Raw genomic sequence first — 12,569 nt, forward strand, 5'->3', positions numbered from 1 at the left:
GGACGCACACAACTTGCCGTGGAACATGTGAACATGTGAAGCAAGGAACTTAGAATGAAGCGGGTGCAGGGGTAGAGGAGAATCCTGTTACAACTCTGGACAAAACCGAAGTTGTACCTGCAGCTGGTGGAGGCGAAACAGAGGATCATCACCCAATGAGGAGAACTGTACTTGTTGAGGACTATTGGTGCTGAATATCCGTGTGTGTGAGATGCAAGAAATCCCACATCTGGCTAGTTAATGTTTTTTGCGGCCACCCCCTGGGACTAGTGGACCTCTCACTCCAGGATGAGACGCTCTATTGCTTATCCTGAAGTATTTTCTGTTTTCTTATATCGACTATTGTATTGACTCTTCTCTGGAAAGCAAACTTCCCGAGTCTGGTCATTTGTGCATCCCGCATGACCTCTTAAAGTAAGTGGTGTCAGAGTGTATCCTTTACACAACACTTATTTGACTACAAAGATATGTCTCCCAGCACCCGCTCCTGTTTCATTGTTCCCACTTTTAGAGACATAGTTGCCTTTTCTATGTTTAAAAGACTATTTATGAAAATGCCTCATTGATTGGTCACCTATGTAAAGGGCTGGAGCTCATGAATTGCAAGAAGCTCAGTAAATGAAGCTAGCAAGAGAGGCTGCACAGTTCTAGCGGGCTTACCAGATGCTTTATGTACATGCCACGAAGCTGTAATCCATGCTTAGACATATTCATTGGGTCGTTTTGAATTAAAAATCATCCAAAGATTTAAAACTAGCAAATTTATTTATTTATTTGATAATCTACATACAGCCAACAGGCTTTGTATGCACAAAAATAGCAAATGCAATCAGCTGTGTAGGTATACAGTTAACTTAAAGCATCTATAAATATGGTAGAGGGGTGATATTTCTTGCCGTATATCTGGTCATAGAGGGGTTTTAATATGTGTGAGATCACAGGTGTTTAAGTTTACACTAAGTTTGTGCAATGTGCGTCCTGTGTTTGGGGGCGTGCATGTATACATGCTGCCCCAAGAGACGCACGCTTCTCAGTTAGCCCCCAGATCGTAGTGAAAGCTAGAAGCGAATGCCCCGACACTCTCCCATGCCCACTGCTGCTCCCTGCGGGTGTCGCATTGCCGGATTCACCGGGTCTTCCAACCCCTGAATGGATTTGTTTGGGTGGCAAGGAGCAGGACCTATTGCCATTAGTTATTTGGAAGAGAACATGCACGTTATGGGGTAAAACGGAGTGAAATTGATTCTTCTATTCACTCGCTACTTTTGTAGATTGATTTAAAAGGTGAGAAATTAGCAAGTTCTGCTCAGGAACAGTGAATGCTGAATTGATCTTTCCTTTGTAGTACATTTGTTTCCAACACCCAACTGTCTTCACTTGTGTCTATACGACAATGGTCATTTCTGATGGATTCCCCTTTGATTTTGCTTCTACCCTTTGGCAAGGGTATTCGTGCCATCAACAGTCCGGCTCTTATCTCCTTATGCTGTCGCTGGCACACTTTTGCCTGCCTCAGGGCAATGACACGTTTCCGTGCGAGGGGTCCCAAGCCTCATCACTCTGGCTGCCATTATGCTCTGCGTATTGAATTGAAATCTATTGTCTTTTCGGGCGGCGCGCGCGCCGCAAGCAGGATATTTCAGGTGGAAACGTACTCTCCATGGCGTTTGGAGCTCAATTGAGATTTTTGAGTGGAATATTGTGCAGTAGATTTAAGTTGACCAAATGGAAATCTACCACTGTCTGCTAAAATATGAATATCACTATTAATTAATATATACTGGTGTGGTGCAAATCGGCAGTAACCTGGAATTGTGCAACTGGAAAACAAATATACTGAAATTGTGTGTTGATAGAGTGGGGTTATTCTGGAATTATATGTGTGGTTGTCAAAAATGGGATTATAGTCAGTATGTCTGACCGATAATATGCTACAAGAGATATGCAAGGATAGTGTCAAACTCTGAATATACTGGGATGTGTCAAGAATGTGTGGTTAGGACTTCTTTTATGGCAAGCATAACCTGGCATGCTGCCAGGTGCCAACCTTGTTCTGGTTGTATTATTTTCTAATTAATGAATTTGCATGAGTGGTAGGGCTGGCACAATGGCCATGCTTGTAGTCTCAGTCCTAACACTGGTGCAAATGTTGTCAAAACACAAAGACCAACCATTCTTGGCCATTGGCCATTCTTGGGAGCCATAAATAGAAAATGCAGGTGCAATGATCCAATGTGTGTGTTCTCAGCAATGGCAAAAACACAGGATTTGTGTGCTTCTCCAGGCCAGTGCAATGCAAAGCTGTATACTGCGGTTCGCATCAGTCAAACAGCAGCAAACATGTGGCTAATGCGTGGGTGCTTCCACCCATACAAGTCTGATATTGACCCAGGCCAAAACTAGGACATTTTCACTGGCACTAGTACCAATGCAGTCTCTGTCACTGTTCCAATAATAAGCCCAGGGTAAACTAGGTTATTGCCCCATTGCTAAATAAACGAATGATCCCAGAAGTCCCCAGATGAAGTACGTTCCGAAGCCACATTCAGGTGTTTCTGGTGCTGGGTTGCAGGTGGGCTAGGCCTGGTATTCAGGTCCACTTCGGCTAACCTGCATGCCAATAGCAGACGCTGTGTGGGTGCAGAGCATTTTCTGCGGTGTCCACTGCCCTCTGTGTCTTTGTTGCCCATCTAGGCCCTAGATAACAACCTGGAGCATTGGCATTCTTTGGTCTGGCTGTAGTAGGCAGAACCTGCTTTGAGACGATGTTCCAGGTCGGGCAATGATGGATTGACTGAGCATAATGGAAACGTGCGATTACGTACCAACAGGATATAACAGAAATTGGCAATGACGTTTGACATGAGTATAATGTGAAATGCCATGTGCTGAGTGGGTGCACTGGAACCCAGCTAGGATGTGTAGTTTGAATGTATGATCCATTGTTATGTGCATCAAGTTATTGAACCTGAAGTTAGCCTGCTACTATTGGTCGCCACTTGTTTGCCTTCACATGTTCCTGCACTCCAGAATCATGCAATATTGTGCTTGTAAATACAGCCGGTCCATCATGCTCATGTATATCACCATGACATTCTCACTTTCCAGTGTATGCTACAATTTAGCAATTCACTGATACAGTAGGACAGCAATATATTACACAAATAATATATGGCAACAATAAATGGCACAATGATTTTGAATTTAGTAGCCCGGTGTTGAACATGAAAGGAAGAGTACTTTTGCAATTAAGGCAAATACTTGATGCATTTTTCATCAGAGTGGTTGATGCCCGCAACCATGTGCTGTGAGCATTGGCATCATTAGTGGTGATGTGTTAGATTTTCGCCACTGATGTCACAGGCGATATGAGGGAAAACGCACCAAGGGATGATTTAAGATCATGTTAACCAATGTCTGACATATACAACTTTTAAAATCCACACATCAACCTTGGGTGCTAAAGAAGCACCACCCCCAAATAGCAAGGGTTCCCAGTTGTATGTTACATGAGCAAAAAGTGCTGTGGTATTTTGGTACCTTTGCACATGCTAAAACGTTGCTTGAGCAAGCACATTAGTGGCATTGAAATAAGAGTGCGTGAATCACAATACTGCCATTGAAGTTGGAATTTACCTTGCTGGTGCTTGCAAGTATTTGTTATGTACTAATTAAACAGCAATGACATCATATATTATAGATTCCGACCTCCTAAGAAATGTAGCGAGTGAAAACCTTTTTGGTTAACGCAGTGTCACTTTTTCTACAGGTGGACAAAGAGACGAACACCGAAGGCTTTTCTCATCCCCCCACTGCGGTGCGCCCCAAAGATAAGAGGCCTACGAACCCGATGCAGACTCCGTTTGTTCGCGGCAGCACCATCATCCGCTCCAAGACCTTCTCTCCGGGGCCACAGAGCCAATACATTTGCCGGGTAAGATGAGCCAACAAGAAATGGGCATTTACAGAAAATCTAACCAATACGGTTTGAAAATTCGGTCAATTTCCATATATATCGATATCTCTCATATGTTCTAGGCTTTCTGTATTTCTGTTTAAGCTTTTGGACATCTGCAACAAGTGCCGTCCTTGTAGGTCAGAGGTACCCCGGACTTTAGTTTTATGGCGATCAATTCCTACACAACATTCAAGTGTGTTCTTATTTTTTGTACTCATTTACAACACACTGATTCTCCAGACTGAAAGGCCCCTTTTGTTTTATGGTGCATACAGAATCCTTCTTAAATAATCGCCCATGAGGCAATATACACAATTTCCGGACAGTTGTGGTGCCCCAGTATTTGATAGGGCTGTGCGATTTATCGTTCCCAGATGATATGAACCATACAGTGTGACCCTACTGGAATGGTAATTTTGGTATAGCAGGTTCTGGAACTGGATGGTCACGGATACGTCTCCACCAGTCAGGTGGGGTATGCATGTGGTGCCCACTGTACATAATAGTGTAAGGATCCATTTGATCTGACAATGGCTAATGCACAAACCTGGTTTCTCCAAATGGGGAATCAAGACAACAGTCGACAACCCTAGAGGAGAGTGACCTGCAAGTATATGGATTCAGCATTAAAAAGAATGGCTCCTGGAGAGAACTCAAGAGCAATATGCAAGGAAATGCAAAGCGGTAGGTTTATTGGGCTAGGGTTTCAGTAGTGGCCGCTAGCACTAAGTGCTGTACTGCGTTGCTCGGAATTTACTCTCAAAGTCTTAGTCGTTTAAGATCAATTTGGAAATGACAGTAAAAATAGAACTCCTGCCATGTGCCTGCCCAAGGTTGCATGCGGTACTCCACGTAGTGAACCTTGCAGGTCTGGTGGTTCAAAACACCTGAATATGTGTACCGGCAAAACCTAACAATTCGTACCTACCTGCCTTTTACCACGTTCGGCCTCCTGCCAGTATAAGTGATGGGTGACAGTAATGGTCAACTTGTACAGTGCACACCGCATATGAAGGTTTAGATTAAGTACCAGAAGATGGGCACAAAAAAGGCACACCAGTCTGCACCACTTCCAGAATTAAATAAATATAAATAAATATATATATTATGATCTTGTTCCTTCCCACAACCGTAAAGCAGTCTTGCATTATAATTAAAATGTTTCTCAATTTCCTTTCAGTTGAATCGCAGCGATAGCGACAGCTCAACGCTAGCCAAAAAGCCACCATTTGTTAGAAATGCCACAGAGAGGCAGAGCGTACGGGTAAAACAGGTAAGATTATAATCCTAAATCTCATTTAGAGTGTTCTGCAGCATTATATAACTGGAAAATATATATAATTTTAGCTTGCAGCACTACCGTTACATAAATAAAAACGATGATTTCAACTCAATGGTGTAGTTTTGTTTTCCACCTTCAGCTTATAGCAGGAACATTGAAGACCTAAACAATTAATGTGTTTGAGATGAATTGACCGTTTCATATTGATTGCTTACTTGAATCCCTCCATGATACTTTCAGCCCACTGTGAAGACCTTTAGCACGGAGCGTATAGTTCGCACGTCCTTGGACCTGGAATTGGATTTACAGGCTACAAAGACATGGCATAATCAGCTCTCACAGGAGATCTCGGAGCTGAAAGAGCTGAAAGAACAGCTTGAGCAAGCAAAACGCCAAGGTGAAAATGAGCTGCCTCAGCTGGTGAAGGAAGATGACCGCTTCAAGCTTCTGCTCACACAAGTAGAGAAACAGGTAGGCAAAGAAATGTTCTGTACATTTATGTAACGGTACAGAGCTATGAAAATGCCCAGGGTTGATATCTGACATGATTGAGCACAGAGAAATTTGCCATGTATTTGTCCATGACATTTTTTTCTGTCTACCAAAAAAGGTTTTCTAAAACAACGCGATATTACTCATTAACAGTATTTTTTCCTTCGCATGATTCTTGACCGTCATCAATGGGTTTCTGAAAATCTCACCTGAGTTCTCTATATAGCTGGAGTTGATAAATCAATGGCTATCTAGAATAATAAATCTACAATCATGCATAGGAAGACTTTGTCATCATCGCAAGGACTTGGGAATAGCATCCGCTGGCCCCCAAAGCCAGCTGCCCTACTGTTAGTGTCCCCTGCCAGATGCTGGGGACATCTAATTGGGTTACCTTGGGGGCTGGGAGGCCTCCCAAAGCTTGTTCATGATGGGCCTACGGGTGGAATGGCAGTTCCCGTCACTGAGCAGAGGACAGTCGCATGCAGCATCCTGCCTTAGTTTCCTGCAGGACGCCCTCTGGTAGAGCCGAAGCTTACTCCCCTCTAGATACTTCTCCCCACTTATACCAGCAAAACAGAAATCTCACAAATGTACTGGCCCTTTGGAGGCTTACTCCCAAATAAATGGTGCCATCAAGAATGACGGATCCCAACTCTTAGAACCTAAAATTTGATTGTTTTATTTTTATTTCATTTATAAAGCACCTAAGCACTTTACGTGAGGAACAAAATGGTACAAAAAAATCGAAATTTATCAAAGAAAATCACGAGGATACAAGGTGATCTTTAAGTCTGGATTTTTAAAGAGCGAAAGACTAGGTAGAGACTGTAGAGAGAGAGAAGGGGAGAATTCCAGTGCTTTGGGGCTCAGAGACGGGCAATGAGTGAAAGAGAGAGAAAGCACAAGGAGTGTGTGGTACAGCTCGAAGAAAGAGATTGTGAAGAAAGAGCACACAGAGGAGAGTAGAAAGAAACAAGTGAGGAAAGATGGGGAGGAGTTGAGCCATGACCACATTTAAAGTCGAAATTTAAAAGAAGCCAGGCATCGATGGACGACCAGTGGCGGTGGTACAGGGCAGTAGAGATAGAATCCAGAGGGGAGAAAGAGCACAGAATGTATTTTATTTATTGTGCATTTGTAAGGCGCTTATACATCAAGCAATTGTGTTTCAAAGCGCCCAGAGGGCAAGGGGAACAAATATGCAGAATAAAGCACTGATGAAAGAAAGAGCAAGTCCTACTAGGCCTTTTGAGCATTCGGAATGTGCAAGTGCAGAGAGTGAGAAGGGACAAGGGAATGGGGTAAGTGCAAAAGGTTCCCACAGGGGAAGTGCCAGAAAGTCAATTGCAGATAGCAGGTAAGTGCCTGGCAGAGATCACTATGTGAAGAGCCTTCATCTGCTACTACAGTAAGTGTGGGCAGGTGGGATAGCATAGGCCAAGTGGGAGCCTGAAGGCAAGTGTTGGGAGATGTGAGGAACTCATGGTGGCAACAAGTAAGACAGACACAAGTGATCACAGTTCAAGGGTGTTTATTGAACAATGAATGAGGTATGAAGGTTGAAAAATCACCTAATCTAAACCTAAATCTAAGATGGGAGCAAGCCTCGACCATCATATGAAAATAAGGCAGTCCTAGTGGCGTTGTCAAATAAAAGGGCCTATACTAAGAAACCTATTGCCAAACGTTACAACTAATACAGAAAAGGTGTGGGATATTTCTCAAGAAAAGAAAGAAGTGTTCTCAAATATGTCAGGATGCGGTAGCCTGGATCTCCTTTCCCCATGTTTTGGACACTGGGTAAGATGGGAGTTTGGAGCACAGTACAGTCTCTGGCTTCTCCAGCACAAGACAACAGTTCTAATGACAGCTCCCAGGACCGTTGATGGCCAAGTCTCATTTTCTTGAAAGTCTTTTGCCTTCAGGGATCCGACGTATTCAACTAACAAAACAAATACACAGTCTCTCTTCCATGGGTTATGGTGACGACTTTCACCGCGGGATTACCCTCTTCTGGGTGCAAATCCCCAGAAAGTTCTTTAATATCATCAAGACCCCGGATAGCCATTTCCTCGCTTTCAAGGGCCTCTCTGTTTTCAAAATAAAGTTCCTTTAACAAATGAAAGTTTGTTTCCAATGTTCACTGGGTAATGGCTTCACCCCTGGGTCCCCCTCTTCTGGGCACTGACCCTTCTCAACCTTCGCTTCACAAATTGCTCTCACATATTCTATAACAGTTCTTTTCTCAATTAACTTTCTGGTGAAAGCTTCACCCCTGGATCTCGCTAGGTCGGGCTTGGACCCTTACCAACTTCACATTGCATGTATTTGCGGGATTCACTTCCCTTGGTTCCTCTCACTGCGGGATTCACTTCCCTTTCTTTTGCACTGATGTAGATCAAAATCTTTCGATTATATGGGGATTTTAGCAGACCTCCTGTATGACCATTTTGATGTCTTCCGACGATTCTCATACGGCCTTCTGGTACCCGTAGTTTTTCTCAGATGGGGATCGCCAGAGTCTCTTGAATTAGCACCCACGTGGTGCCAGTTTTCCCTCTTCAGCTGGTCTCCCCTTAACACTTTTAGAGTTCTTTACATAGTTCATTAAACTTGGTTCAAACTTGCCTCTTTGTACTTCTCATTCAACACAGCCCGGTTCTTATCGATTTACCAGCTGTGATGAACCACTTGGCTTTTGGCTTTCCTGGAGTCAAGGCCGGTCCCTTGATCCTGCTTATCGGCATAAGCTTACCCCGTGTACCATTGACATCTGGCGCAAGACACTTGTGCTTTGTTCGCAGTCTTAGGCTCTCTTCGACGAAGGTTCCGCAGGCCTGAGATCAAAAGGGCAAGGTCACTTCTCTCCTCGCCACCCTCTCGATTCCTGCTGCCTTTCTCCTTCTCTTGAACTGCTGCGCCTGCATAGCTGTGCCGTTGTGCTGTCTGCCATGCTCGCCTTGCTTGTACTGCACTCTCTTGCTCCACCTTTTATCCCTGTGGCGAAAAGGAAGGGCTGTCAGGTTTGTGTGATTCAGGTTAATTGCCTGACTTTGCCTGACCATTGGGTTGGGACATGTCAGGTAAACGGGTTTAACACTAGTCCGGTTTTGGTCACAGTTCACAAAAGTGTTAGTTCGTTGTCTTGGGTGTGTAAAAGTATTTGTGTCGGAAAAGGAGGAAGTTGGAATGTCAGAGTATCTTACGGGACAGGGAAGGTGTGAAATGGACGAGAATGGCCGGGATGGAGAACAGAACATAGGGGATTGTGGGAATTGTATTCTATCTGAGCAGGTTGGGAGTGCAGAAGATAGCAGTCATTGGGACGGGAAGAAGAATGACTGGGAGAATTTAGTTGGGGAACAGACAAGCAAGAATTCTGAGGGTTTTTGATCCTTATGGGATTCGTGCTCTTGGGGTATTTATCAGATGTGAATGGGTTATTGGTTTTAGGTTTGGGTAAGAGAGACTCACTGGGTGGAAGAGATGATGAGCGGGCATAGCTTATGAAAGCTTCAAGGACTTTGTTCCCATCACCATCCTCTCTGTGATGGTACTGCGTCTCACCTGGGGTATTCCCTGAGCATAACCCCGGGTTCCCCTACCCAGGAGATCCACCCCCACTGGTTCACCCCCAGGAACTTGATCCAACAGCGATGGCCATGTCATAGTCACTTGAATAAGGGATTCTCGAGGTCTTACTGGGAGAATACCCTCAGGATTCTCACAGAGAGGACGAAACTGAAGGCGATTGGACAGAAGACTAGGACCCAGAAGGACACGAGCCCAGACCACCAAAGTGACTTTGGGCTTTAGCGGAGTGAGAGGGGGGAAGAAGGTGAAGAGGAGAGTCTGAAGGAGCTTCTGGCTCAAGACGGAGAGGAATGGGGAGGCTGTTCCAGAGGAGGGAGACAGCCAAGGAAAGAGATCGGCCACCAGCTCTCCGCTTACAGTAGCACTTGGCAGAGAGAGAGTTGGAGCCGGAGGAGTGTAGAGAGCTGGAGGGAGAGTATTTGGTGAGAGCAAGTTGTAGATGGTATGCTCCTGGGCCCCAGACAGCCTTATGGATGATGCAAAGGGATTTGAATTTGATCCTTACAGCAACTGGGAGCCAGTGGAGAGATTTTACGTCTGGAGAGACACAGTCCCTGGGCTTGAGCCAAAGGATACGTCTTGCAGTCCTATTCTGTATAAGCTGGAGGGGGGGAGAGGGAGAGGGAGAGGGTAGATTAAGGAAGAGGTTGTTGCAATAGTCTAGCCTAGAAAGTACCAGAGCTCTGGAAACATTGAGCTCTGGGAAAGTGAAGAGAGGAAGGATTACTCTGAGGAGGTGGAGTTGAAAATGGGCCTTGTTGGCAAGGTCCAAGATGTGAGGGGGGAAAGAGAGAGAGGAGTCAAAGATTACTCCAAGGTTTCTGGCATTAGATGAAGGAGGTGAGGCTATAGATGATGGCCAGAGAGAAGGGAGGAAAGAGGGAGCAGGAGTCCCAATACGAAGGATCTCCATCCTGCTGGCATTGAGGGAGAGATCATTGGAGGCACACCAGGACTGGATAGCAGATAAGCAGTCGTGAATGGTGAAGGAAGTAGGGAGAGCATCAGAGCGAAGTTTGAAGAAGAGTTGAGTGTCTGCATAACACTGGAAGTGTGGGGAGAAAGTGGAAATAAGGTGAGCAAACTGGGCAAGATAGATATTAAAGAGCCATGGTGAAAGGTTGGGGCCCTTGGAGACACCACAGGTGGTGATAGAGGTGGGAGAGGAGAAAGAGCCCAGGATAACCTGGGAGGGGTGCTCAGTGAGGAAGGAGGTCAAAGACGAATTAAAGTAGAATAGATCAAGTGAAAAGGAGTGAGGCGATAATTAAAGGGGCCAAGAAGCAGACTCTAGCAGTACAAAAGATGAGAAAAGGAAGTGATGAGAAGTTTGGAAGCACGAAAAGTGAGGAACCGGCCAGGGCTAGATATAGAGCAAACTTGGGAGCAAAATGATAGTAAAGAATCAAAGTGAATACCTAGGTTGCGGGCATAGGCGGCAAGAGAGAGGGGAGGTAAGGGAAAGGAGATGGAGGTGGGAATAGCAGAAGCAGGGAAGAAAAGGACCTCGATTTTAGAGGGGTTTAGATGCAAGAAATGCAAGTACATACAAGATTGGATGGACGGGAGACAGCCCAAGAGGGATGCGTGAATAGAATCAGAAAAGGAGGAAAAGGAGAGAAATACTTGAACATTGTCAGCATAGAGATGGTAAGAGAATCCATATGCAGAAATAACATTCCAAAGGGGAGAGGTATATAAGGTGAAAAGGAATGGGCCAAGCACAGAACCTTGGGGGAGACTGTGAGAGAGGGGAAGAACTTGGGAGTATTGGCCAGCCCAAGAAACAGAGAAGGTACTGTCCGTATTATAGAAGTGAAACCAATCTAGAACAGAATTCCAAAAATCAAGGCGGGAAAGAGGAAAGAACAATATAATGGTCCACCCTGTAAAAAGCATCTGACAAGAGGGGAGGATAGCTTAGAATAACGAGCAGAAAGGAGAGAGTCACTTACAGCCAGAATTGCTTTCACAGTAGAATGGAAGGGTCTGAAACCAGATTGGAGCGAAGGGAGAAGTGAGTGCTGATTACTAAAGGAAGAAACCTGGGGTGTATACGATGCCCTGCAATAATTTAGAGAGGATTGGAATCTAAAACTCACCAGAAACTATAGCCTAGACTCCGCCAACATCAATCTGATCTATAGTATCATCCAAGCCTGGGTGGCTAACTATCACTTATGCTTGAATGATAAGACAGAGCTCCTTACTGTATACTCTCCACACTGACTAAAACACCTCGACCCAGCATTCGCCACTTTTTCCATTGATGGTAACATCACCCTTGCATCTAGCCATGTGAAAACTCTGACAGTACATCTTGATTTAGAACCAACTATGCAAAGACATGTTCAAGCATGTTCCTATGCAGTTTATACTACTAAATTCATTAACCTCAGCAGAAAATACATGTCCCCTTACAACTGCCTCTACCAAAATGTAACTGAACTACAACTTATCGAAAACAACGCCCTTCGAGCTGTTTGGGGCATGGAGCGCTCGGACCATATCTCCCTAGTAAGACACAAAGCTCACTGGTTGCCAATTAAAGCCTGTTTTGAGTTCAAAATCCTCTCAATCACTGATGCATTCACAACACTGCACACACTTACCTCACCCCACGCATCTCCAAAAGACCCAAACCACGCAGTCTCCATTCTTCCACATCCCTAGTGACACTAAGATTCACCAGACAAAGAGCAGCAGGAGCAAGCTTCACCATCATAGCCCCTAATCTCTGGAATTCTCTACCGCCATGCATCCAAGAGCCTTCCTATCGAATTCTTCTAAAAAAGCTGACAAATTTACTGTTTAACAAATGTCTAACTGCTTGTCCAATCTCTCACACTATTGACTGTACTGTAATCTTAACTAGCGCTGTGATACTTCTGAGCTTGGGCGTGATCGACAAATGAAATAAATAAAATGGATGGAGAGAAATAGGATGGACATTTAAAAATCTGCTCAGACACAACGTTTTCTCTGATGCTACCTCAGGGAAAGCATGCAGAGTCACAATCTTACCTCTCTGGCACCTGCTCTGAGAGAGCATACTTATCAATGACACCTTAAAGTTTTCTCTGGCACTCACTTGCAAGCATATGCAAACATCAGAGGCACATGGAGGGTTTAGAATGTCCAGGAGCTGGAAGCTTTTTATATGGCCACAGGGTGCCTATTTCGCTAAGCTGTGGGCTGTATCCACCTGAGCCAGTGATCACTGGCTTATGTAAATTCCTG

At 44.7% G+C, this 12,569-nt stretch overlaps 1 protein-coding gene across 1 annotated transcript in view; it reads left to right on the top strand.

Moving 5' to 3' along the window:
* WWC1 (WW and C2 domain containing 1) overlaps positions 1-12,569 on the top strand; it is a 535,977-nt gene that overhangs the window by 478,747 nt on the left and 44,661 nt on the right. Inside the window, exons 19-21 of the mRNA XM_069654296.1 lie at positions 3,770-3,934; positions 5,139-5,231; positions 5,481-5,711. Of these exons, the coding sequence (XP_069510397.1) occupies positions 3,770-3,934; positions 5,139-5,231; positions 5,481-5,711 (489 nt within the window). The remainder of the gene's footprint in view (positions 1-3,769; positions 3,935-5,138; positions 5,232-5,480; positions 5,712-12,569) is intronic.

This window comes from Ambystoma mexicanum, chromosome 3q (assembly GCF_040938575.1).
Source record: "Ambystoma mexicanum isolate Mex_15411 chromosome 3q, UKY_AmexF1_1, whole genome shotgun sequence".
NCBI classification, from domain to species: domain Eukaryota; kingdom Metazoa; phylum Chordata; class Amphibia; order Caudata; family Ambystomatidae; genus Ambystoma; species Ambystoma mexicanum.